Source organism: Mangifera indica, chromosome 20 (genome assembly GCF_011075055.1).
Source record: "Mangifera indica cultivar Alphonso chromosome 20, CATAS_Mindica_2.1, whole genome shotgun sequence".
Taxonomy (NCBI): Eukaryota; Viridiplantae; Streptophyta; class Magnoliopsida; order Sapindales; family Anacardiaceae; genus Mangifera; species Mangifera indica.
Window position 1 is genome coordinate 8926686 of NC_058156.1, and position 22093 is coordinate 8948778.

Here is a 22093-nt window from a genome sequence, read left to right on the forward strand (position 1 = left end):
ATATTTAAGGGTGTTTATGATATTTTTTAAAATAATGATATGTTAATTAATTTTTTATTATTTATTAATATTTTATTATATATTTTTTTAAAAGATACATCCTACGATATAATACATTATATATAATATGAAAATTTTTATTTTTGATAGACAATAAGATACGCAATTCAACTGATACAATTAGAAGTAGGGTTGGATTCGAAACAAACTTGTTCGAGCTCAAAACAAGTTTTGCTCAAACGAGTCCGAATACAAACATGAGATAAACGAACATAAACCTGAATGCGAGTTAGAGAGTAGTATAGAAAACGAACCCGAGTCTAAACCTAAAAGGAGGCCAAACACGACTTGCATTGTTATAAAAAAAAAAAGGAACAAAGTTGTTTAGGAGTGCCAAACCGAACATCTTGTGCAAACCTGAACCAAGTTTGGCCTATCCACATGAATCCGAACCAAACACAAACTTTTAAATCTTGAAGTGAGCCGAACACGAACGGGTGTTTCTCTATGTTTGGTGAGCCTAAACCAAAAATGAGTTTCACCTTATTCAGGCTCGGTTTGACTTAAATCTAACTCTAATTAAAAGGTATGCAACCGGAGCTGTGAACTATTTGCATTGGTTATAATCTGACTCAATCGCCAGTGATCCTTTAGTAAGTATCCTTGTTCAGATTACTATAATCAACCTATGTTGTCTGCAAGGAACATTGCCCATAAACACATTCAAAACTTCAATATGATGAAAGAAAAGCGCAATCACAGCAAATGGGAGAAGCTTTAAACCAAAGGGACTCCCACACTACTGCAGAATCCTCAGCTGAGAAACAACTATTGGTGACCCAGAACCCTGTTCTGAGGATAAGCCCCTGACCCGAAGGCAGCACCCTGTTCGACTCATAAGAGCTCCAAGCAGTAACTCACTACCTCGACAAGGCCATGCAAGGCACAACTGAATCACCCACTTATATCAACCACGTAAATTCCTCATTCTACAGTCAGCACCCAGGTCGGATTTACAAGCAAAATGCAAAGACACCTAAGAATATTAAGACTTTTGGCAACCTCAACAGACAGGTCAACATAAGGACAGCTACCGGGGGATTTGTAGCAAGGCTATGGAAGAAAGTTAAACAAGGGCCGTTCAGGAATAATCGGAGAAGTTATAGATGGCCTAATAATCATTGTATAAATGTAACTGAAGCGCAGTTTTGACCAAGCTATGCAGCTACTTTTGAACACTGCAAGTGGAAAGGATTTTTTTATGTCAATCACTTTCAACACAAAATTGCCAAAATTTCCACTCTTTTGAGCGAGTCCCTTTTGTATACAAAACTACAACATACTTCAGCTATACTGTTTTCATTTTTCTAAAGCGATTATGTATGACATTCCAAAAGACAAACAAGAGATGTTGATATAAAGCCACAAAAAAAAAAAAAAAAACATACTCAAAAATGCTATACAACCAAAACGTTCAGGTCAGCTTTACCGCCATTTCTTGAAGAAGGGCTCGCTTCTGTGAAGCATTAATTATATGACTGGATTCAGCATTCTCAAGAACGTCTGTAATTATAGCTGCTGCATGACCAAGGGGTGCCTCGACTGCCTGTTTCAGCATAAAGGCCTGTCCAAGATAAAGGAATTAGTTGACCATCCGAATCCAAAAATACAGGATGCTCTCAAGTTGCATTAAAATAACAAACTCAAGCTTCTGAAATCTGACTGCAATTGGCAGTATGCTGCTGCTGTGAGTGTATGCAGATTGACTTGAATGTTTTTCTTAGAAAGCACATGCATAAATATGATTTTAACGGTTCAGTGGGTGGTTATGTGGAGAGAGAGAGAAGACCTGCCCGTGGTGTGATATAACTACAGTGCAAGGTTGCTGAAACCAAGGCTCCCCATCAATTTGAACAGGCAGAGCAGCACAGAGCTGTATCTTAATTGACTTTCCCTGTGCAAGTCTCTGAGCACGAGACAGCCCCACCTATTATCGCACAAACACAGCTCAGAAACATCTTCCACACAATAAAAACCTTAAATTTCAAAAACTACCCCGAACTTCAAACTGAAATAAGAATACTACAAAGCAAAGACCATGTCATGTTATCCCAAAAATGTTGTAGAAGAAGGTTAGAGGGCCTTTGGGATACCAAAACTTAAGCCGGAAAAAAAAAATTGTGGTTGGTTGACACTGGCTGAAATTCTATGATCTCTGTTTTATTAAGTCACATTTGATTCCAGACATTGAGGGTGAATCAATAGCCGCACTACCCTGGTTTTCTTTTGAATTATGTCCCAAAAAGCACCCGAAGCCAAAGCTTCAGGAAAGTTAAAGACAGAAATCTACAAATTTCATTATCAAAAAGAGAATCACCAAGTCTTTTGATAAGAATGACTTACAAACAGATATCCACGTCATGTTTCTCAATTAAACTACCACAATACCTGAAGCTTTCCAAGGTGCCATGTTCCAGATATGCTCACAACCTCAAGTATCTTATCATGCATAGACTGCAGATCAAAATTATCATAATTTTCATCCTCGTTATGCCAAAGGTCTACACCTCCCATATAGCTTCCAATGTTTGCAACAAGTACACCTTCTGCATCCTGCAAATGCTCACGATAAAGTCATATAAGCTCACAGCAAAAATAATAAATAACACCAGAACAAATTTAAACCAACAGAACAAAGGTCAAAGAAATTTCTCACATACTTTCAGATACATTTAAAAATAAAGTTGAAAGAACAAGGTGATATAAAAGGCTGGGAAACAAAACTCCGGTAAGTGCGCCTGCTTCCCTTATTCACATCACCATTCTCATTGTATAACAAGTGGCTTAATTGAAAAGTAGTGTTACCAATCAGGTATCAAACAAAGAAGCCATTTGGTATAATCCATGTCTAATTCAACCATAAGCAATGCACATCAATGTCACTTTGATACCAATACTTCTTTTTCAAATGTGAAACTCAAGAAATTTAACACAGAAAAAATTTACACATTCTTTGATTCCCATAATAATCTATTAACTAAACAGAACAAATAGTTTCATAACCGTAACCATGATTTATTTTTTTGTCGAAAGTTAAGAAAAGGTCAATAGCATTATATTTAAATCCACTCAATACCCACCTCAGGGACCTCTACCTCAACACCATCCACCTCGACTTTAACTTGCCAGGGATAATCTTGAAAAGTCCTGTCCATTATACTCTTTGCACCTTCTCTGGCATACAGCACCTTATTCATAAACTGCAGTTACAAGGAAACAGAAGCGTGAAGTCACTTCCTAGGTCATTCATGCACTTGCTAAACGTAAGTCAAATGAAAAATTGGAATGGACTATAGCTTTTAAACCTATCTGCAACATGCGCCATAGGCTACTCGCAGAAACAACATTACCCTCAACAACCATTTTTCCGAATCCGATCACTAAAAAAATATTTTTTTTTTTACTTCACATTTTTTAGAAATTCCAATGAATAATTTATCTATTAATGCTTAGTTGAAAGAAAAACATAATAAAAATCACAAATTTTCTAGAAAATGGATATATAATTGTCTCTTAACAAAAGGTTGTATAAAGTCTAAATTTTGATGCAAATAATTCCATCCCAAATGCATTCTAGTAAGACTACAGGCCATACTATTCACTAAAGTCTCATATGAAATAGTTGAATAAAGTAAAATGCGTGAGATTCATACAAATACTATTAGTTAAATGCTAATGAGGGACTTCATGAGACAAACACAGATAAAAATCAGGTTAATAATAAAAACATGGCCCAGGAAAAATGACTGGACAGACTAATTGATTCAACTGTTCATCTGTGCCTGGTTGAACTACTTTCCTATTGCTTTGTGACTTTCCACACAAGACTACTCAAGAAAAATGCATAGCATTAATGAGTTTCAAGTGAAACAGTACTAGATTTTCTACAGCATCAAGTCTTCAAATTCTTTTTTAACAAAAACATCTTGGTCCCTTGTCCATTTGCCATTTATTTAGAAAATCAGTTTACAATTCATTCTAATCAAAGTTGACTACCTGGTTGTAAAATTTATCAGGATTCTCCTCCCGCAGATTGTGAATGTCCAGAGCAACCTTTGCATCACACCCAATTCCTGCAAACAATGCTCACCAGTGTTAGTGGCAATAATGCAAAGCTAGCTTTGCACATGAAGAGACAAAATTCTCCTGGAAGTATCAAAGCCAACATAATCATTTAAAACTCAAGCCTTGATACGGTCCAAAAAATAAGTTTCAAACCCTAATCCGGTATACCAAGCATTTACCCATATGATAGAAAGTCAATTTACCATAGCTTATATTCTAACCAACCTGACCAACATGCCACCATTTTGACGTACAGTGCGCATATAAAATTTATTAACTGAACATTTTTATTCACCAAGGGTGTCGTTTTTGGACCGACACGTTGGTGTATGAAACAAGTTCGACACGAGGAACTATTGCCAGAACTACAAAATTTTAGTAGTTAGAAAACATAAAGAGTATAATACTCTAGATAGCAAATGGTCCAAAGGACATATGTACTCTTAACATATTGGTAGGTAACCAAGGTTCATGTCATTTGACAACCTCTTGGGTTTCTACACAGAATATGTTGTGTCTATAATAAAATTCTGAGATAGTTGCAAGCGGAAAGTATTAACGTACCAAGATAATTGTTCATAAATTTTGGAGGTTGGAGTTGCCTTCCCTGCTGATTTAGAATCGATACCTTCCACCGATCAAGAATGGTAACTGCAGCATTTTCTATGTCTTGCAATACTCTGCAGAGGCCTCCTCGTTTTTCAACAGAGTTCAGGCCACCTCCCCAGGAAAGTACTCTGGCTAGATCATTTCCAGTTCCAGCGGGAAGAATAGCAACAGGAGGAGGAGAAACAAAGTTCTGCTTGTCTATAGCATCTAGAACCCAGCCAACAGTACCATCTCCCCCACATACAAGAACTCTAAAGTGAGGCACCTTCCTGAATAGAAAAAGAGCCACTTCTGGTCCCTGCACTGAGCTCAACTCAAAAACCTGCAAGAAAGACCAGCATGAAGAACCCTAGCAAAATTAAAACTGGAATAACTATCTACAACTAAGATGACAAAGAAATTAACACACACAAGAGGCAACACAACAGTCCAATAACTCTTGTTGACAGACTTCCTGTAATTATATTCAACTAGAAAGATTTTAGTTTTAAAGCAGCAGAATGACAGTTCATAGTTCATTTCATTAGATCCCATTAATTTACATGGAAATCATTTTCTACTCGACAAGTACTAAGAACAGGATATAAGGAAGATATAGCTACCACATTAATTAAAATCCCACATGAGTCCATCTCAATGGAAACAATAATAAATATCTTCCTCATATATCTGGAATTCTGCCCATACCAAAAATAAATTTTCCATGCAAAACAGGAAGTCATTTCCACAATTCTAATGCAATTTTATAATAAAAAATAAATCAAAAGCCATAGCAATTACTTTTATCATCAATACTTATAGTCTTGTTTATAATAGAACTAAATAGAAGTTTTTTGTCAGTTAAAACAAGTTACGAAAACATGTTTCATTTAAATACAATGAAACATATTTGAAAAAGAAATTTTAAATAGAATTCTATAAAATATTGTAATATCATAAAAGCTAAACCTGTTTTATCACTTTCTATAGTTTTCAATTCTGCACCAGAGTTTTGAATTTTATGTCAAACAGGTTTTCAACTAATAAAATATTGATACATAACTTGGATGTTTTAATTGTACTGTCGTCTTTGAAAATGATTTTTTATCCCAAAAAAAAAAAAAAAATGAACAACACTTGGTCAAACAAATACACTACAAGAACTCACCAAAGAAAAAGAAAAATTCTTTAAGGAGCATTCAGATATTCATTAACAAAATTTTCAAACTCTACCACAAAATAGAGTTATTCATTGGAGGAAGATGGAAAATTAACAAATTTCTAGTAGTCAACATTAAGAGATTCTGAAAAATGGTTAAAAAGCATACTGGAAGTGATGCTGAGGATTTTGTTAAGGGAGTCAGATTTCATCAAACAAAATCCTCGGCATCAAGAATATTAAAAAGAAGGAATGAGCCTCATTCATAACAATAGTAATATAAATTAGATATCAACATATGGCAACAACTAAACCTTTAAACACCAAAACAGTAATGTTTTTCCATGATTACAAAAAAATAACTCCACAGTATAGACATGACAGATCAAAGCATATTGAAGACAATAACACTATGTAAGCGACTTAATTTGGGATGGAAAAGAAAACCTGGACAGGATTCAAAAGAAGGTTCAATCGTTGCTTGAGAGAATCTCCACGTTGAGCCCCACTTTTCTTGTTGATGAAAACTAACAATGGTCTTCCATCAGGGGGCAAATCAATTAACTCAAATTTCTGTTTCATCCTTAATGTTTGAGATTCGTCCTTCCGATTATTTGAACCGCTTCTCTTAAAAATGGGCTTTGATTCCATCGTCTGATCTAACTCACCCTCTCGTGGAGAAACCACCATATTCATGATACCATTACTGTTTTCCTCTGGTCCAGGGGAGCTATTAACTCTTCCATGAGCATCAGCTGTTCTTTCCGTAGATGGATCACAGGTATTACCACTATCAACTGTGTCAACAGAAGATTCACTACCATGCTTGTATCTCTTGCTCTGACTCCTAATACTTGCACGCACTGATGATATAGCTTCATTGGCTCCATGTGTGATTGAGCTTAAAAATCCAGCTGCTGACGTATGGTTCACTTCCTTAACATAAAGTGGTGATAGAATCAACCTTCTGAATGGACCTAAATCACAAGCATCTCCAGTTTCATTAGAAATATTATTGTGGCAATCAACATGAAGTACTCGTTGACACCAGAAGCAGCACCATATAGGGGATCCAACAAGAAAAGATCCACTACATGGATCTTCGCAGTCACTACAGAAGGAAGCTTCATTTGGTTGATCTGTAATTTCTGTCCATCGAACTGCCCACTGATGCATCACATGTTCCAAGTCAATCATAGACACACACTTGCAATCCTTGTGGGCACTTGAAGAGCAACTCAAGTGGGCAGCTGCACCACAAACATTGCAGCGGTGAATAAAATTGTCTGAAGCCCGTATAGGCCCAAGCGTTTGAGAAGGGGACATGGACTTTAAGCAAACACAACAATTTAAATTCTTCCCACGAGATACAGATTCTGGAACCCAACTATGTGGAGCTAATGGAACTTTGTGCCTTGTCTTTGGGTTCTTCTTTGAACTGGCTATGGCTTTCGTCCAACTTAAATTAATGTTTCTTCTCCATTGAAAGGCTGTGAAAGCTATTGTCAATATACCAATTAAGGCAGCAACAAAACAGGAGACAATAAAGAGACGAGACTCAGTCGTTTCAGTTGAACTCCAGTTGTTCCAAATAGGAAACCACATTTCAATATCTCCATCATCCATTTTTCAAAGTATATCTTCTCACATTCTACAGACAATCTAGCTCCCAACAGAAAGAACAAAACCTCCACATCAAAAGGTATTTCAACTCAGTAACTATGTACATATCCACCAATATTCCAGCATCCAAATGCACAAACTTTACCCTAAGCTGTTAAATTTTAAATCTGGAAATCGCCAATTCACAAGAAACCCACATTCAGACCTGTCTCACCAGCTTCTAAATTCAAACTATTAATCCCACACTAAAAAAAAAAAAAGATTGTGCTAATTAATGAGAACTTTTTACTAACAAAATCTGCACTACTAAACCAAGATCCGCAAACGTTGATCAAGCCCAAACTTGAAACAAAAACACCTGTAAGATTAATAAGATATCCAATCAGATAAAAACACAAGTTATGCCAATACTGAAAGATCAATAAGACATCCGATAAAATCTCACAGATTTAATATTGACAAACACGATATCAACAGAAAAGCAAAGAAAAAAAATGCATAAATTGTATTTCCTTTTAAACTATGAAACACACAAACGTCCACATCCACACTCAACTACGAGCAAAACGAGCATTAACCTACATGTCTCCGGTCATTAATTCAAAAGTTAAAGAAAAAAAAAAAAACAAATAAATGAGGAAAAAGAGACTTACAGTTTTATAATGGGACGAGGCAATGTGATAAAAAAATATCGATGAAATCAAAGCGAAAAAGCAAAAAAGAAAACCCTAGAGGGGCTAAGTAATTGATGATCTAGAGAAAGCTAACTTTTGGTAAATAAGAAAACCGAGGATCGAAGCAACAAGCTTCTCTGTTCAATATTCGAAATCGTGCAAAGGCACAACTGCACCAGTGCCAAAAAAAATATATATATATATATATATATTTTTTAAGAAAGGGGAAAAAAAAGGAAGGGCATGGCATGGGGACTTCTCCGATTCGGAAAGTGCGTGTTGGCGACGGAGCGCAGATTCTGAATCTTCGTGATTTAGAGTGCCACGTGGCGAGAAATAAAGAAAGTACAGGGACCCAGGTGGGAAGTCAAGTCAGTTATTCAGGGCATTGAAACGTGTGAGGTTTCTATTTACAGCTCTCTTAAAACGATCCGTTTTGCGGTGGGCGATCGGAGAACGAAATGGGCGCCCGTTTGTTACTTCGGCTAAAGATTAAATTTAAGTTCGAATATAAAGGTTATAAATTGTCGAATTTGTGTTTGAGACTATTTGGCTCATTCAAAATCATAAGTTTAGAAAATTTTGATTTAAATCAATTAAAGTAATATTATTTTAATTAATATAAATAAAAAAATTATAATGATATCGTTTTGATTTATTTTAACTTAATTATAATACCATACTGATTTAAGCTCAAGTTGGATTTAGCGTTACAATCAAACTCAAATTGGTTTAAAAAGTGTTTATCAAGTTTGAATCTAATTAAATTGAATTTAAATTTGAGTTTAATTTGATTTGAATCCAATCAAAAGGGAGACAATAATTTAATTTAATTATATTATTATGGAATTAATATATCGTATAAGGATTTTTTTTTTTAATATGTGAAGAATGAACTGTGATTTTGGCAAATAATTCAAAGAGAGTACAATAACGACTAATATCGTATTCTTTTTTAAAGAAGGAATTTCATCCGAATTAAATTGTTTCTTTAAAATTAAATCAATTATATTAAATAAATAAAATTTCGGATTTAGTGATCAATCACATAACTATTAGATTAAATCAATCAAAAATATAATTTTAATATATCGTAAAAGGATTATCAATCCAATCACCTCTTTGGGGCAATTGATCACAAATTATGTTGTTATCAAGAGTCGTTTTTCCATCGAGATTTCATTTTAAAATATTTTTTATTCAATAAATGCATAAATTATATTTTTTTACCTAAAACCTAATTCTATTAATGGTAAAGAATTGTGATATTGTATTAGCACAATAAAAAAGTTAAATTATTATATTATCTTTAATTACTTCATTTTTCAAAAGTATCAAATCACCTAACATAACAAAATAAATAGTCCTTTGCATATCAAATTTGTCAAGACTCTTATTCCTCTTTCACTTTCACTCTCTTCTTTTTGGCAGATGTGCGAGTAGAGTTGGATTTGATGAGTAACGAAAATGGTGGGTTTAAGTTTAGATAGGAGACAGTTGTGATGATAGGTGTTTATAAACTTGAATTACATTGAGTAAACTGCAAATATAAAAAGACAAAACTATCATGTTTAGTGGGTTTGTCAAATCGTGTAAATTAAAAGTATAAAAACTCATGATAATCAAATCATATATTGTATAATATACCAAAAATTTAATTTTATATATCATATATCAAAAATCGTATCGTACTGTATGATTCAACTTTTAAAATTTTAAAATATACATAAACATTCTTAAAAATTAAAAATTTCTTATATACATCAATACACCGTTATTATATTATTATTTTTTTAAAAAAATATATCAATATGTACCGTTAATATGTATCACATCGTAAAATACATATCTTATCCTATTAATTTGATATATTTTCTAATACATATTATATCATACGATACATATCGTGTATTTTATGATAATGATAACTATGGTTCTAATAGTTTTGGGGTTCGAAAAGCGACAATTCTAGTGGGTTTGTGCTTGGATGACAGTTCTGATAGATTTGGGTTAAGTGACAATTCTGATAAATACGATTTCCCAACTTCAATTTGAAAGACTAAATTGAAGGTTTCAAATTTGTTAAAAAATTACACTGTCATGTTTAACAAAACTACGGATTTGGGTAATAATATCTATTCAATAGAATTAAACATTACTTTAATTAATGAATCTTAAAAGGAAATATCTATGGAATTTTATCAGACAATTTCATGGGTAATAACATGTTCATCACCCTAAAACCCTTTGAACTTTTAAATGTATATGGAGCTAAATATGGCACAGGTAAAATGTTCGATGCACAGAATCAATACCAAAACAGGAACTAAATATGCTTCTGTTTGACTTGACCAGGAACAAATAACATATTGAAATATAAAATCCAATATTCATCATAGAAGTACCAGACAAATCAGACACAAAATTAACCAACAGTGTCTTCTATATCTACCTCTCAATCAAACAACTAATTCCAAAAAATATTCTCAAAAGTTCTCCATAGTTTAGTCAGAGTTCATATCTCAATGTGCGGCAACTGGAATTCTGCCAGCAACTTGATCCAAATCCCTCTGGCCACTGGATGTGATTTTCCTTCCACTATTTACATAATAACAGAAGTATGTTGAATACACACAACTAATGTAATGATAATAATATAATATAGTTATTGCTGGCTACAAAATTGTAAATCCACTCTCAAACCATACATTATCAAAAACTAGGAAGACTTCAATCAACTGATTTATTATTTATCTTTAAATATCAATTAATTATTTTCATTGAAGGAAACCTTTATCCTACAGCTGCACAAGAGATGGCAGATGCACTGCAAAGCAGTTAGAGGGCCTGAAAAGCTCATTCCAGTTGTTTTTATCCCTCAGGGCCTCTTAACTGCTTTTTCTTGAACTTTCTAAGAGAAAGGACCAGCTGCGAGCTTCTCTTTGGCTTCTGTTCCTCCAAATTTCAAAGAAAAAGAACCAGCAGTGGGTTTCTCTTTGGAAACACTAGCATACAGTTATTGTTTACGAATTATAAAGATTATTCTATTTTTGTGGGGAGTTTTGTGTAGATTGGTTGTTCACCTTAAATTCCCTAGTAAATAATCATTGTATTCCATGCAACGGTTTTCTTGTTTCTCAATAAACTAGTTTGATTGACCAAACAACGATATCACAACACCCTGCAACCAATCATAAAACAAAAAGACTATGCAACAATAACTCACCCCTTAGTGTCCAATTCAACAATGTTCATGTTCTGCAATTGTTGAAGAATGTGACGAGCAACAGAGCCACTGCTCTTGCCAAAATGGGGTGGGCGACTGCCGTTCCTCTTGCTTCCTCCATAGATCCTACGGAATGCACCGACACCCAAGCCGCCTCTCAAGTAGATTTTCCTGGCCATGGAAGCTGCATTGCAAAATTAAAAAAGAACATAAGTATTCATTGAATGAGCATGCAATTGAATGCGCAAAATATAGAAAAGCAGAGGAATTGTTCAAATACCAGCCCGGATGTAGTACCAATCAGGATCATATGGAGCAAGCTCCTTCAATGTTCCAGTCTTCACAATATCAGTCCACGGAGGAAGCTCAATCTGTCAATCATTAAAAACCCTAAAAGTAACAATTTTGAATAACAAAGCAGAAAAAATTGAAAAAAAAAAAAATCAATCGCGAGGTGAGCAGAATCTATTGTAACAAAACTAATCAAGCAATCAATTGATCAAAACAAAAGGGGATAAATTCAACGCAAAAATAAGTAAAATGCGACAGAGTTAACTTAATTAGCGTCTTGGAAACGAACAAGGAGAAGAATTAAAAGGTTAAATTGGAAGGGGAAGTGTGAAAGTCAACCTTTCCGGAGCGTTTGAGATGGGCGGCGTAGGCCTTGACGAACTCGTGGGGAGAGACGTCCTTCACTGTTCTTGCAGTCTCCATTCTCTTTCTTTCTCTCTGACGCTGCGGCGGAGCAACTGCGTGTGAGCGTGTGCGCGCTTGTGCGTTTTGTGCGAAGGTTTTACCAAAGATAGGTATTAGGGTTTTAAATGTGCCTATTCATGTGCAATTACAAAATTAACCTTTAAGTGAGCCAACATGGTTATTTTAGCCTCAAAACCATTCGATAAAATACAAAAAAAGGGGGTCTAAAAATATATAATAATTTTTTTATTATTATATTTTAGGGTATAAAAAAATTATAATTAGATAATATTTCATATATATATTATTATTATTAATTGTAAGTTTAGATATTGTTCATGTTCGTAGGGATGTTTATGATTCAGTTTAGTACAATTGAAAAGTTTTTTAAACCAAATTGAAAAAAATAATTTTAAAAATTTTAAAATTAAAAAAATACAGTTTGATCCAATTTGAATTATGAATCATTCTCTTTTAAATATATATTATTTGATAAAAATAATTGAATTGTAGATTTATAAAATATAATATAAAAATATAATATATATATATATATATATATATATATATATATATATATATATAATATGAGTATTTTAAATACATAAATAGATACATATTTATATACATCATCATATATCATTAATTCAAAATCATCTAGTCGTATAATTACATATATTAAGTGTGTATCTATTTGTATACTTAAAATAGGTAAACATAATTTTATTGATATATATATATATATATATATATATATATATATATATATATATATGTAAAGATAATGACAAAATAAATATAAAAAAAGTTGTACATCTAATTATTTATTTAAAAATTTTATCAAATATATTTATATATATTTTAAAATATACAGTTTATAGTTTGATTCGGATTGAAAATCGCTTAAAATACCACCCAAACTAAAAACTGTTTTTCAAAAATTTATTAACTCAAATCAAATCATCTTATAAACCAAGCCAAAGTAATTTTTAAGCGATTCGATAAGGTTTTACCATTTGAACTGAATTATACACATCGTCCGTGTTTGACTTGCTAAACAACCTAAACTCATAATCTTTATAAATTTTAATTCAAATTAGTCAAAAGAACGATGTTTTGACTAGTATGTATCAAAATAACCTCATTTTATTGATTTTTGGCTTAATCATAATATCAAACCAAAATCAACCTTAATTCTCCTCAACCCAAGTTGAGCTCAAGCTAGTTTAAGAGAAGCTTTTCGATTTGAACCAAAGCGTGAGCTTGACTTTTTTAAGTCAAGTTGAATTCAAGCCCAAATCCACACTTACTTATCACCAATCGATACACAATTTGAGTATTGCACAAAATAGATTATGATAATAATAATTTAAATTATTAAAATATATGTTATCCACTACAATGAAAATGATGGGAATGAAGTATGGATTAAATATAACGGAAATTTTTAATGAGTCGAGTTGAATAGTGTTTGTAAAAGAAACTATCCTTTCAAGAATTTGATTTTAGAGAAATACTCCTATTTTCTTAGAGTGGTCGTTTACATTTATAAGACGAAAGAGGAGAGATACAATCCCATTAATTATAATTCAAAGGAATTATTATTCCAGATATGGTTTTAAAAATCGGATCGGATTAGTTGATCCAATCAATTGAACGATCAACCACCATTCAAACTAATTGGATCATATAAAAAACTGGATTTGATTTGGTCTTTTTCAAAAATTTATTATAAAAACTTTATTTATCATATTTAAATATATATACCATCAAACTAATCTTATTTTAATATTATATATTTAATCATAAATTATATAATTATTTTTAATATTATTTTTAAATAGTTGATCACTCTAATCACTGATCAATTGATTTGATTATCGGTTAAATAAATCACCTCCTTTATTAAATCGATATTTGATCTGATTCTAAAAACATTGATATCAAGTATTATCACTGAAATCTGAATAAAGATCTTAACTAGACTTCATTTGAACCATAAATCTCTCGAAGTTTTCAAATGATGATCCGCCTTCGGCAAGACTCCTTTTGGCCATCTCTTTCAGCTTCAATGCATTTCCTTTGATGCTTTCATCATTGAGCAATTTTCTGACCTTTGTTTCTATTTCATGCCTTGTAACAATCCCATTCTCGTCTCGGGTTAATTCAAAACCAATCTTCCAAGCTTCGCAAACATAATTCTTGTTCTGAATTTGATCCACAAAGAAGGGCCAACAGAGAAATGGTACTCCCATGCTTAATCCCTCTAAGGTCGAATTCCATCCGCAATGACTTACAAAGCAAGCAACTGAACGATGAGCTAACACCTTCTCTTGAGGTGCCCATTCGACCATCTTTCCTCGACCTGCAATTTGCTCTTTGAACGCTCCTGGGAATTGAGCATCCGACCCAATCATGAGGTCAGATCGAACAACCCAGAGAAACGGTTGGCCTGAGGATTCAAGACCAAGAGCTAGTTCATCAAATTGCTGCTGATTTATGGTCCCTGTGCTGCCCAATGCAACATAAATGACTGATCCTAATGGTTGTTCATCAAGCCAGCTTAAGCAAGTTGAGTCCTCAGGCCAAAAGCTTCCAGCCAAATGCCTTGAATTATTAAGGGCAAGTAATGGACCGATGGGTAGCAACTTGGGTACCAAGTCACAGGATGTTGAATCAAGTTCATAAAATGAATTGGAAAGAACCCAGTTGGAAATTTTGATAATTTGCTCAACTGTACACATAGCTTCAAAGAGAAGCTTTTGCATCTTTTGGTCCAACGGGAAGCTCCATGGCAATTCATTTCTTCTCCATGGAAGACTTTCTTCTGATATTGAGATCATCCCATCATTCATTGCATTTCCTGCACATGGTTCAGTTAACTATGAGAACAAATCTACACATAGACCTGATAGTTTACGTCATTAGATTGTATTCGTATCGTATTAGTTTGAATTTCAAGTTAGACACATTTAATTCTAACTTAACCTGAATTAGAATCGTATTAAAAACTTTTAATTCTAATCTAACCTTTTATTGTTCGGATTGACCTGACACAATCCATATTGACTCAAAATTCTCTATTGTTTTGACTTTTCTCAGTGTTTTTAGCGTTTTAATTTTTTTATCATATTACTCAAACCTACTATTAATAAAACATATAAAATAACATTTTGTCTTCTTTATAAATAGTCTAAAAATTATATACCAATACTTTTAAATATGTCAATAATCTTACTAATCAAATCACATTCTTGTAATTTAACGATAAAATAAAACATTTAAATTAAAATAAAGAATAATACGAGTAAATACAACTATATAAAAATTACAGTTATATGCAATCGATAAATATTTCAATTATTGTTAATATTGTTCTTCAATATGTCTATAATTTATCTATAACAAATTCTACTAAATTAATATTTTTCTAAATATGTGAATCAATTCGTGTTAGCTTGAGTTACTTTCATATCAATCTTAACATTATCCAATTTAATTTCGAATCGTATCAAATTGACTTAAAATAAATTTTTGTTTAAAAGACTTAACCTAACCTAATTTTTTTAAGAGATCTTATTGAAAATTGTTAGTTCTACCTACACAGAAGTCAAATTCAACTAATTATATAATTACCATCAGAATCTAGAGTTAGCTTCGAAAAATGATACGAAAGGGCTAAGGTCGCCGGTCCATAAGGTACAACCGCAGCCCTCGGAATCCCCATATTCCAAGCAGTTTCAACTGCCCATCCGGCAAATATATCAGCAACGATACATGAAATCTGCTCACTGTCACTTGACTGGTTAACCTTCTCAATCAAGTACTCCAACTTACCTGGCATATCTCTTAACAAGATATTTGTATACTTGTAAAAATCCTTCATATCATCCTCTTGTTGAATTCCATCCGAAATCGAAACAAACTTGATCAGACTCTCCCCCTCAGATTCCTCCGGCATTGTAGCCATGACTTTCGCCGCGATCTGCTCTGTGTTAACAAAGGTCACCTTGATGCCTTGTTCAGCAATCTTTGTTGCTAGTTTCAGAAGAGGTGTCACATGGCCTTGTGCTGGATATGGAATAACAAGAACATGGGGTTGCTTGCCCATTTCAGATAGATTCTACAATCCCGCAAAACTTTTCAATCTGTCTGATATAATCTTATCTTATTCTTATACATACTTAGCTGCTGGCTCTTCTGCTTGGCAGTTTGTTTATTTGATGAAGTAATCGGCTATGCTGATACAATACAACTTTGAACTGCCCATTGTAATCGGTATCACGACTATCTATAATTCAATTCAAATCGTAAAATCAAACTAAATTGTTTATAAACTACAGTTTGATTTGATTTAGTTTTGGTTAAAAATGTTCTAACCCCTTTTTTCAGTTTGGGTTACGGTTTGAATGATTTTCAAACCGAACTAAACAATAAACCTTATTTTATTTAGATATAATTATATTTAATAAAATTTTTTAATAAACAATTAGGTATATAACTTGTTTTTTTAAATTCATTTTTTATATATATATAAAATATATATATTTATATTATATTTAAAAAAATAATAATTTTGTTAATTTTGTTAAATAATATATATTTAAAAATAAATTATTTTAATCGATTAAACCAGTAACCCAAATCCTTCTTGGGTATTATGTTTGCTTTTCATGTTTGTCTTCTCTTGTTGTTTAATCACCGGAATGCCGGCCATCAAAAGCTTATCTATCTGCACTGGATTCAAGCAAAGAAAAAAAAATTATACTGAAAAATCTTAATTAAGCAGCTGATTGTTGTAACAGTTATTGGTTACATCGAAGTAAACAATATTTGATATCAGGGGCGGATCCAACAGAGGTGAAAGAAGATCACCTAACTTTTTCCGGGTTTAAAAAATTTGAGTTATTACTCAATCGTATACTATGTATACGTAACATTACTCTAAATTATGTTGCTCGAGATAGTTGTAGTTGTTGATTACATCGAAATAGATTGTATCCAATATAATCCTTTTTTTTTTTTTAAATCATTCTTTAGTATTTATCCATGTGATTGCTTACAAAATGCTCATATCGATAACATGATCCTTAAAACAATACTTAGTTTTAAATATTTAATTGAATACTTAAATGATGTATCATCAATCACACTCAGTTTTGATTATCTAATTAGGTATTTAAATGATATATTATTATATGATTGAGAGTTTTGAATTAAAAATAAAATAATATCCAAACAACACATCATCTGTGAATCTGATTAAATACGCAAAATTGGGGATACATAAGATTGCTCTTTCTTGAAATCCCTTGTTGTGAATATTACTAAAATACAAGATTCTTACTGATATGCATTCAACAATATGAACTCAATTTTTCTATAATCAATGGATCATTATTTAAGGCCTTCTTAAGGAACATTGAGCTTAGAAATTAACTAAACTTTATTTCGGCAATAAATCTCTGAAAATTTTTATATGAAGATCCACCTTCAGCAAGACTGTTTGTTGCCTTTTCTTTCAGCTTCAATGCATTTCCTTTGATGCTTTCTTCATTGAACAACTTTGTAATCTTTGCCTGAATTTCATGCCTTGTGACAATCCCATGGTCGTCTCGGGTTAATTCGAAACCAATCTTCCAAGCTTCGCAAATATATCTACTGTTCTGATATTGATCAACAAAGAAAGGCCAACAGAGAAATGGCACTCCCATGGTTAACCCTTCCAGGGTTGAATTCCATCCGCAATGACTTACAAAGCAAGCAACTGAAGAATGAGCCAATACCTTCTCTTGAGGTGCCCATTCAACAATTTTTCCCCGACCGGCTATTCTCTTTTTGAAACCATCTGGGAATATAGCGACCGGTCCCCACAAGATGTCAGGTCGGACGACCCAGAGAAACGACTGGCCTGAGGATTCAAGACCAATTGCCAATTCATCAAACTGTGCCTGATTTAAGATTGTTGAACTACCCAATGCAACATAAACGACTGAGCCTATCGGTTTTTCATCGAGCCAGCTCAAGCAAGATGAGTCTTCGGGCCTAAAGCTCCCAGCCAAAAACCTTGAATTATTACTTGCGAGTAAAGAACCAATGGGTAATATGTTGGGAACCAAATCACAGGATGACGCGTCAAGTTCATAAACTGAATTCGAAAGAACCCAGTTGGACATTTTAACACACTCAACAACTTCAATAGAAGATTCAAAGATTATCTTCTGTATCTTTCCTTGTCCTCGAACCATCCATGGGAATTCGTCAAATTTCCAGGGAAGATTTCCCTCAGAAATTGAGATCAACCCATCTTTCAATGCAGTCCCTAGATCAAGTTCAATCAACTATGAGTACAAAACAACATAAACATCAATTGCAAATATTTATATACTTACCATCAGCATCTATAACTCCATCATCAATCAGCTTTGTAATATGAAATTGCAGGGCTAAGATTGCAGGGCCATAAGTAACAAATGCAGCACTCGGAATCCCCAATTTCTGGGCAACTTCGAGACCCCATTGAGCATTTACATCGCCAATGACACAACTGATCTGCTGATCATCACTTACTTGGTTAATTTTCTCAATCAACTCCTTCAATTTACCTGGCATAACTTTTTTCATGATATTTCTACTCTTTTCAAAATCTCTCTCAATGTCCCCATGTTCAAGTCCATCTGGGACTGAAACAAACTCTATCAGGCTCCCCCCTATGGCCGATATCTCCGGCATCGAAGCCATGATTTTCGCCTCGATGAACTCTGTGTTAACAAAGGTCACCTTGACTCCATGTTCAGCAATCTTTGTTGCTAATTTCAGCAGGGGGCCAACATGGCCTTGTGCTGGAAGTGGAATCGCCAATACATGTGGCTGCTTGCCCATTTCAGAGAGCTTCAATTTCACTGTCTATGGAATTTTCCCAAATCCTGAAACTATCTTATATATACGTAACTCCTGCAACTTTTCACATACTGATTCAATGAATCTATCAACTGCACATAGTTTTGCTTTGCGTGTTTGACTTTTTCTTTGTGATTTATAGTCTGAATGCTGGCTATCAGAAGCTAATCTGTCTCCATTATTTTACAAAGCCAATGCTGAAATATCTCTGTTAGGTAGTAAATTTATTCCATATAATTGAAGTTTTTTAACATTCTTTAGTTTTCAGCTGTTGGGGCTACAAACAATTAATTTTTTTTTAATAACCGAGGATCTTTCTGTATTTGTTGAACAGATAAATCTAGAATATAATTATCAGACTTATAATCATTGCACTAGATAAGTCAAAATTTTATAAACGTAATAGAAACTTAAATTCAGAGCTTCACTTTGAAAGTTTTAATGCTTCAATAATTAGTTTATTAATTAAGTCAATTAATCAATCACATAAAATATCAAGAACAAGAACACATGATTTACGTAAAAAAACCAATATAGAGGGAATAATCACATATCAAAATCCAAATTAAATCCACTAATAGGGAGAATCAAACAATCAAGAAATACCCAAATCAATTTCCTAGTCAAGTCAAAACCCACAATATCTTGTGATTATGAATAAAATAGCCCTCCAAATAATTCTTGAAATAAAACATCCAATGATCAATTATCTTGGTAATATTTAGTGATTAATCAAGTACTTTTTCTTTCTTTGATTTGCCTACACTAGGGCTGGATTTGAAGTGAACATGTTCAAGTTCGAACGAGGCCAAACACAAGCTTGAGACAACGAACACGAACTCAAGTATGAGATAGGAAATAAAACTAAAAACAAACCCGAATTCAAATCCGAACTAGAACTATGCTCGGCTCACTTGAACTCTTAGCAAACGACGTCATTTCCAGCCCTACCTAAAGATAAGGTTGAATTCCAAACGAGTTTATTCAGACTCGAAACAAGTTTAGTTTAGACAAACTAGAGATAATAAATATGAACCCAGTCACGAATATGTGATTGAATGAGCTCGGCCAACCTTAACTAAACCTTTAGCCGAACTCAGTTTAAAACGAGCCTGGCCCTGATCGGGCTCGGCTTGTTTCCAACCCTAGCCCATGCTAACAAAGCAAGAAAAAACAAATTCTCTTGCGGTACAGTAGTTGTTTCATCGACCGTGTCTCAGCATAAAAACTAAAAGAACACATTTATATCTCTTTAAATAAATAATTTACCACTCTTCTAATCTCGTCACATTAATGGGTTTTTTTTTTTTTCAATTTCTATTTTTTAATAATGCGGATTGAAACTTCGAGATCAGTGTAGACGAACATCAACCACGTCTAGATAAACCTGTACCTGTCAGAATTGCATATAAAATATTGGTGTTGACAATGGCATGCATGAGATCTATTGATAAAATCAATAAAATATAATAATCTTAGAGTAGAATTTGGACCAAAAACTTGACATTGATAGGGAAAAGCAAAAGGAACAATAACAATTAAACAAATGAGCTCATCTTGATAGCTCTTGTTACTCTTCAAAATATTTTATGCTTTCAGAAAGACTAAAAAGATAGCTGAAACAGAATATATATATATATATATATATATATATATATATATATATATATAGCTATCAATGAAGAAATGTCAATGGTTTTCCACATTAGAAGCGATGTCACTGACAGGTATAAAACACTGGTGTTGATAATAATATGTATGAGATCCATTGGTAAATACAATAATCTTAGTTAATGTCATGGTGGATGTTGCTGTGGTTTCGACATAATAGAAGTATAACTGTACTTTAATGGTGAATGTCAATTTTGAGAAAGATGATTCATTGATATTAAGAAACACTTAATGTTGGATGATTATTGAGATTGTGGCAAAATTGGTCCATGTTTTCCTATTTCAAGGTTTTTAGAAGAAAAAACATCTTTCCCAAGGCTTTGCTCTATGAATTGCAGGATGTGATGTTGTTTGTTTGTTGATCGTTAGTCACTGCTAAGAATCATATCTGCAAGTTGACTTTAAAGAGGAAATTTGACCGCATAACAATTGTCTAATGGTTTTGAGACTGCAAATAGTGTTGGAGAAACTCTTCCTCTCTTTTGTAGAAATAAATGTCACGTGGTTGGTCAGATTTTGTGATTGCCTAGATGACAGTAGGTATCAACCATTTGATGCACCACATAGGTGAGTCATGTGCACATCAAATCTTGTAGAGAGTTTCCTTTTAGGATTTTACACTTTGTAGCGTTTGTTGACTAAGAATCGTTCTTCTTATATCATTTGGATGCCTTTTGGGAGTTCAAACAATGATGGTGTTGCTTCTATGCTAAGTTGGAAGGCTTACCTTCTAAGGGTTCCCTAGTTGGTTCACAAAGAAAAGAGAAAATAGAGACGAATCATCTTCAAACCTCGTACCAATGCAAATTTGCGGGCTTAGCCTAGCAAGGTCATACCATGCAAAGAGCAAGTGGAGGATTCAGTCCAAATTGATATAGTCCTTCCTAGGATAGGGAGTAATGCGACATTGTCTCCCCTTACTGCATCTGATTTGGTCGTATAAAGGAAGGATATGGTCTCTGTATAGATAGAGAGTCAACATATTGCTCGTATAATCCTCCAAGGGATAGGGGGCTCTCTTGGATGTAGTTTTAAGGTGTGGGGTGAACTTGCCCTTACAGCCTTTCATGGAAGAGGTGATTGACTTATTGAAAGTCACCCATTTACAATTATCCCCAAATGCTTGCCCATACATTTTGCTATTATGCTACAGCAAAGGAGCTCGCATATCTCCACATGTTAAAGGAGAACCCTAGAACATAGAACAGAATAAAAGTAATGGGCATACTAAATATTGGCATATCAAATATTCTTAGACAACTTATAATCTAGAACAATATTATACGTATCCACTTTTGAGAGCATAAATGAGTACACACATAAAGTGTTATAATGTGATTAAATGTTATTTTTTTCTTAATTCAGAATCATCCAATCAATTGATGACACACATCAAATATATACCTATTTGTGTACTCAAAGTGGATAGCA

General features: G+C 33.4%; 4 protein-coding genes across 5 annotated transcripts; all 4 read right to left on the reverse strand.

Moving 5' to 3' along the window:
• Nucleotides 1–1242: 1242 nt before the first annotated feature.
• Nucleotides 1243–8355, reverse strand: LOC123204553 (diacylglycerol kinase 1-like). Of its 2 annotated transcripts, none has more exons than XM_044621281.1 (8): nucleotides 8149–8355; nucleotides 6320–7853; nucleotides 4690–5056; nucleotides 4057–4133; nucleotides 3141–3260; nucleotides 2449–2613; nucleotides 1850–1987; nucleotides 1243–1624 (listed from the first exon to the last, which is right to left on the reverse strand). In XM_044621281.1, exons 2-8 carry the CDS (start codon nucleotides 7496–7498, stop codon nucleotides 1475–1477), a joined length of 2196 nt encoding a protein of 731 aa, XP_044477216.1. In that variant the 5' UTR covers nucleotides 7499–7853; nucleotides 8149–8355; the 3' UTR covers nucleotides 1243–1474. The 2 variants fall into 2 exon arrangements, with proteins under 2 accessions (XP_044477216.1, XP_044477217.1); XM_044621282.1 differs by having other exon boundaries at nucleotides 1467–1624; nucleotides 1854–1987.
• A 2161-nt stretch (nucleotides 8356–10516) lies between these two features.
• On the reverse strand, nucleotides 10517–12195 carry LOC123203982 (40S ribosomal protein S19-3). Its single transcript, XM_044620488.1, has 4 exons — nucleotides 12026–12195; nucleotides 11676–11766; nucleotides 11396–11579; nucleotides 10517–10767 (listed from the first exon to the last, which is right to left on the reverse strand). Exons 1-4 carry the CDS (start codon nucleotides 12107–12109, stop codon nucleotides 10692–10694), a joined length of 435 nt encoding a protein of 144 aa, XP_044476423.1. The 5' UTR covers nucleotides 12110–12195; the 3' UTR covers nucleotides 10517–10691.
• Nucleotides 12196–14067: 1872 nt separating this feature from the next.
• LOC123204297 (UDP-glycosyltransferase 83A1-like) lies at nucleotides 14068–16202 on the reverse strand. Its single transcript, XM_044620905.1, has 2 exons — nucleotides 15728–16202; nucleotides 14068–14954 (listed from the first exon to the last, which is right to left on the reverse strand). Exons 1-2 carry the CDS (start codon nucleotides 16200–16202, stop codon nucleotides 14068–14070), a joined length of 1362 nt encoding a protein of 453 aa, XP_044476840.1.
• Nucleotides 16203–17324: 1122 nt separating this feature from the next.
• Nucleotides 17325–19096, reverse strand: LOC123204233 (UDP-glycosyltransferase 83A1-like). The gene is made up of 2 exons (XM_044620831.1): nucleotides 18484–19096; nucleotides 17325–18413 (listed from the first exon to the last, which is right to left on the reverse strand). Exons 1-2 carry the CDS (start codon nucleotides 18971–18973, stop codon nucleotides 17527–17529), a joined length of 1377 nt encoding a protein of 458 aa, XP_044476766.1. The 5' UTR covers nucleotides 18974–19096; the 3' UTR covers nucleotides 17325–17526.
• Nucleotides 19097–22093: the final 2997 nt, after the last annotated feature.

Coding starts and splice junctions, on each gene's coding strand:
- LOC123204553 (XM_044621281.1), bottom strand. CDS start 7,498: ATGGATGATGGAGATATTGAAATGTGGTTTCCTATTTGGAACAACTGG. Junction 2,614..3,140: donor TTGAGGTAGAGGTCCCTGAG/GTGGGTATTGAG, acceptor GAGCATTTGCAG/GATGCAGAAGGTGTACTTGT. Junction 1,988..2,448: donor GGCACCTTGGAAAGCTTCAG/GTATTGTGGTAG, acceptor GTGCGATAATAG/GTGGGGCTGTCTCGTGCTCA.
- LOC123203982 (XM_044620488.1), bottom strand. CDS start 12,109: ATGGAGACTGCAAGAACAGTGAAGGACGTCTCTCCCCACGAGTTCGTC. Junction 11,767..12,025: donor ATCTCAAACGCTCCGGAAAG/GTTGACTTTCAC, acceptor AATGATTGACAG/ATTGAGCTTCCTCCGTGGAC. Junction 10,768..11,395: donor GTTGAATTGGACACTAAGGG/GTGAGTTATTGT, acceptor TTATGTAAATAG/TGGAAGGAAAATCACATCCA.
- LOC123204297 (XM_044620905.1), bottom strand. CDS start 16,202: ATGGGCAAGCAACCCCATGTTCTTGTTATTCCATATCCAGCACAAGGC. Junction 14,955..15,727: donor GCTAACTCTAGATTCTGATG/GTAATTATATAA, acceptor AACCATGTGCAG/GAAATGCAATGAATGATGGG.
- LOC123204233 (XM_044620831.1), bottom strand. CDS start 18,973: ATGGGCAAGCAGCCACATGTATTGGCGATTCCACTTCCAGCACAAGGC. Junction 18,414..18,483: donor TGGAGTTATAGATGCTGATG/GTAAGTATATAA, acceptor AACTTGATCTAG/GGACTGCATTGAAAGATGGG.